Below are 2,795 nucleotides of genomic sequence, written 5' to 3'. Positions count from 1 at the left end.
TTGGACCGGTAAGATGTCGCCGGTAGAGTATCGTTCTATTCTCGGCACCGCCTCATGATTCCTTTGTACTTTCGGATGGTGGTCTATGCCCCGTGTGCAAAAAAAGAGCGGACTAGATACTTTTGGGGACCATGCAAAGCACATTGTAGATATTTCCGGGCTTCAAATACCGACATGATCATGTCGAGATATTTTATGTGATGCATTTTGGAGGGGGGTGGGGTGAAGAAGGAGGCTCCTGTGAATTTTCTCACTGATCCGAATGAGGGGAGATCGACACTTCGGCCTGCGGATGTATTGATCTACAGTTGGTCTGAGAGGAGGCATGCATGTGTTGATGTAACTGGAGCCTCTCCATTAGTAGGGCTTGGGAATGGAGTCTTTGAGGTGGGAGAAGCAGCTAATAGAGCAGCGGTAGGGAAAATTGAGAAACACGAGGAGGCTTGTAGAGCTAACCAGCATTGTTTCATTCCTTTCAGTTTTGACACCTTTGGTTTCTTGGCACAACAGTCTGTTGAGCTCCTTAAGAGATTGTAGAAAGTTATGGACTGCAACGTAATGACAGTTGGTTCTAATGAGTTTGCTTTTAGGAGGATAGGTTTTGCCATTCAGAAAGGACTTGCGGCACAGCTTGTTGCACGCTTGTCCTAATTATTTGTAAAACTTGTTATCATTATTAATAAAATTTCCACTTCAAAAAAAAAAAAAAAAAAAAAAAACATAACACTTACAATTATCTCCCAATCTTCCTGATTGGCAATAGGATGTATGTGAGTAAAATAAGTTGACTTGAATTCCTCTATTGTAAAATATTCACTACAATACTTGCTCCATTTATCTCTTCTTTATTTGATCACACATATTGCATGCACACAAGGAACTCCTGACATCTACCAGACAATGCACTCACATGTCTTCTTCTCCAAATCTACACAATAATGCTTCTTATTTTTTGTGTTTTGAACTAAACTGATATGGTCTGACACCCCAGAAACTTTATAATTCTTATACTTAGCTTTTCTCTTCTTGATAATATGAAGAACTGTTGGAACTACAACATCATAATCACCCAACTCCCTAGACACCATCATCCTATCATACATGAGTTTCACAAGAGAAAGATTGTACATGTCTACAAACTGCACTAAGGGCTTGTCTCTCATTTTAAGAATCCAGGAATTAAATGACTCAGAGAAATTGTTGGTAATTTCATCACACTTACAGGTGTGGTCAAAGTAAGCTTTAGCCCAACAACTTCTTTCTTCTGAATCTAACCAATCAGCTGCCTTTTGATCTGTTTTCACTATATCACCCATTTTCTCTGTAAATGAAGCCATTTTGTACTTTCTGGCTGCATCCCATGCAAGTTTCTCCCACATATCACCTTTGAACACTTTCTTAAAAAATTTAAACATATGTCTAAAGCAAAACCTGTTGACATAATAATATATTAGTTACAAATGTTAATTAGAAATGTTACTTACACTTAGAATCAGTTTAATCAATGAAGGAAATATTACCTATGGTTAGAGTCTGGAAAGTATGCATGCACAGCTGGTATCAGTCCTTTATATCTGTCTGAGATGAATGTGAGTTTTTCCCTGTGCTGATCAAGGTCAGGTTTTAGAAGTTTCAACAATATCTGCCAGTTGGCTTTGTTTTCACCTTGACATATGTATATGCCAATTGGGAACAAGTCATTCATTGCGTCAAGCCCAATAACATACAAGCAACACCCACCATACTTTCCCTTTAAAAATGAACCATCAAGACCAAGAATTGGTCTGCACCCTTCCAACCACCCATCAATTGATGCCTTAAAGGCAATGCACACACTTACAAATTCTCTTGTATTCTTAGTACAGAACCATCTTGCAATGGTCCCAGGATTTTTGTTCTGAACTTGCCTACTGGCAGTAACCTATACCCTTCCTCATAGTTTCCATTGATATTTTCCAGAATTTTCACTCTTGCAGACCAGGCAGTCCAATAAGAAATGTGAACACCATGTCTTGACATGATTTTAGCTTGAATATCTTCAGGCCTGTAAGTGGGATGTGTCCTAAATTCATCTTCCAAGGCATTTGCAACCCATATATGGAGCTGTGCATTGTTTGTACATATCCTTCTCATTTGCCTGACATGTGTGCTCACCACAAAACTTCCTCAACTGGAAAGTGTACCCATCAGCAATAACAGTTGCATTGATCCTCCACTTGCACTCTACATCTATACACTTTAGTATGTACCTTGTTCTGTCATTTTTCTGTGGTTTGAAACTAAACTTGTTTTTTATAGCTAGATTCTTAAAAAATTCTCTGCAATCATCTACTGTAGGCCATGTCATCCCAGGAATTGAAGCTTAGCTACCCATTCTGTGTACATGATCTTTTGTAACCTTTTCCATTTCTTCTTTTTCAAATATGTTATTGCTCAACATAGAAATGTCTACATCAGCATTCACAACAAGTGGTGGTCTCATGTCACCATCACCATTCTCGATCTTCTGCATTATCCTCAACATTTGTCACAAATTCCTCTTCCAAGCTGTCACTCTCATCTCCTCCAGTACCTTCACTCATAAATGGTCCAAAATTTGAACTATATGCATATTCAACCCCCATCATCTCCACTTTCAGATTTCATAAGATTCCACAAATGCAGATTTCATAAGACAGAAATAGATGAAACTTATTGTCTTTTTCAGGTTTCATAAGATTCCACAAATGCATAAGTACTTGATCACTTTTAATCTTACACAAATCACCACCAATCAAGCATGCAATATCAACAAA

General features: G+C 38.2%; 1 protein-coding gene across 1 annotated transcript; it reads right to left on the bottom strand.

Moving 5' to 3' along the window:
- Positions 1–890: 890 nt before the first annotated feature.
- LOC147510508 (uncharacterized) lies at positions 891–2,524 on the bottom strand. The gene is made up of 4 exons (XM_086598160.1): positions 2,384–2,524; positions 1,864–2,103; positions 1,521–1,816; positions 891–1,431 (listed from the first exon to the last, which is right to left on the bottom strand). Exons 1-4 carry the CDS (start codon positions 2,522–2,524, stop codon positions 891–893), a joined length of 1,218 nt encoding a protein of 405 aa, XP_086454286.1.
- Positions 2,525–2,795: the final 271 nt, after the last annotated feature.

The sequence above is a fragment of the Coptis chinensis genome, chromosome 3 (assembly GCF_015680905.1).
Source record: "Coptis chinensis isolate HL-2020 chromosome 3, ASM1568090v1, whole genome shotgun sequence".
Classification (NCBI taxonomy): domain Eukaryota; kingdom Viridiplantae; phylum Streptophyta; class Magnoliopsida; order Ranunculales; family Ranunculaceae; genus Coptis; species Coptis chinensis.
This window is presented reverse-complemented; position numbering and strand designations above follow the sequence as displayed.

Excerpts from the sequence above, each read along its gene's own strand:
- LOC147510508 (XM_086598160.1), bottom strand. The coding sequence starts at position 2,524 with ATGTTGAGGATAATGCAGAAGATCGAGAATGGTGATGGTGACATGAGA. Across the intron at positions 2,104-2,383 it reads AAAAGGTTACAAAAGATCAT|CTCCATATATGGGTTGCAAA; the intron begins GTACACAGAATG and ends AACAATGCACAG. Across the intron at positions 1,432-1,520 it reads TTTCCAGACTCTAACCATAG|GTTTTGCTTTAGACATATGT; the intron begins GTAATATTTCCT and ends TTATGTCAACAG.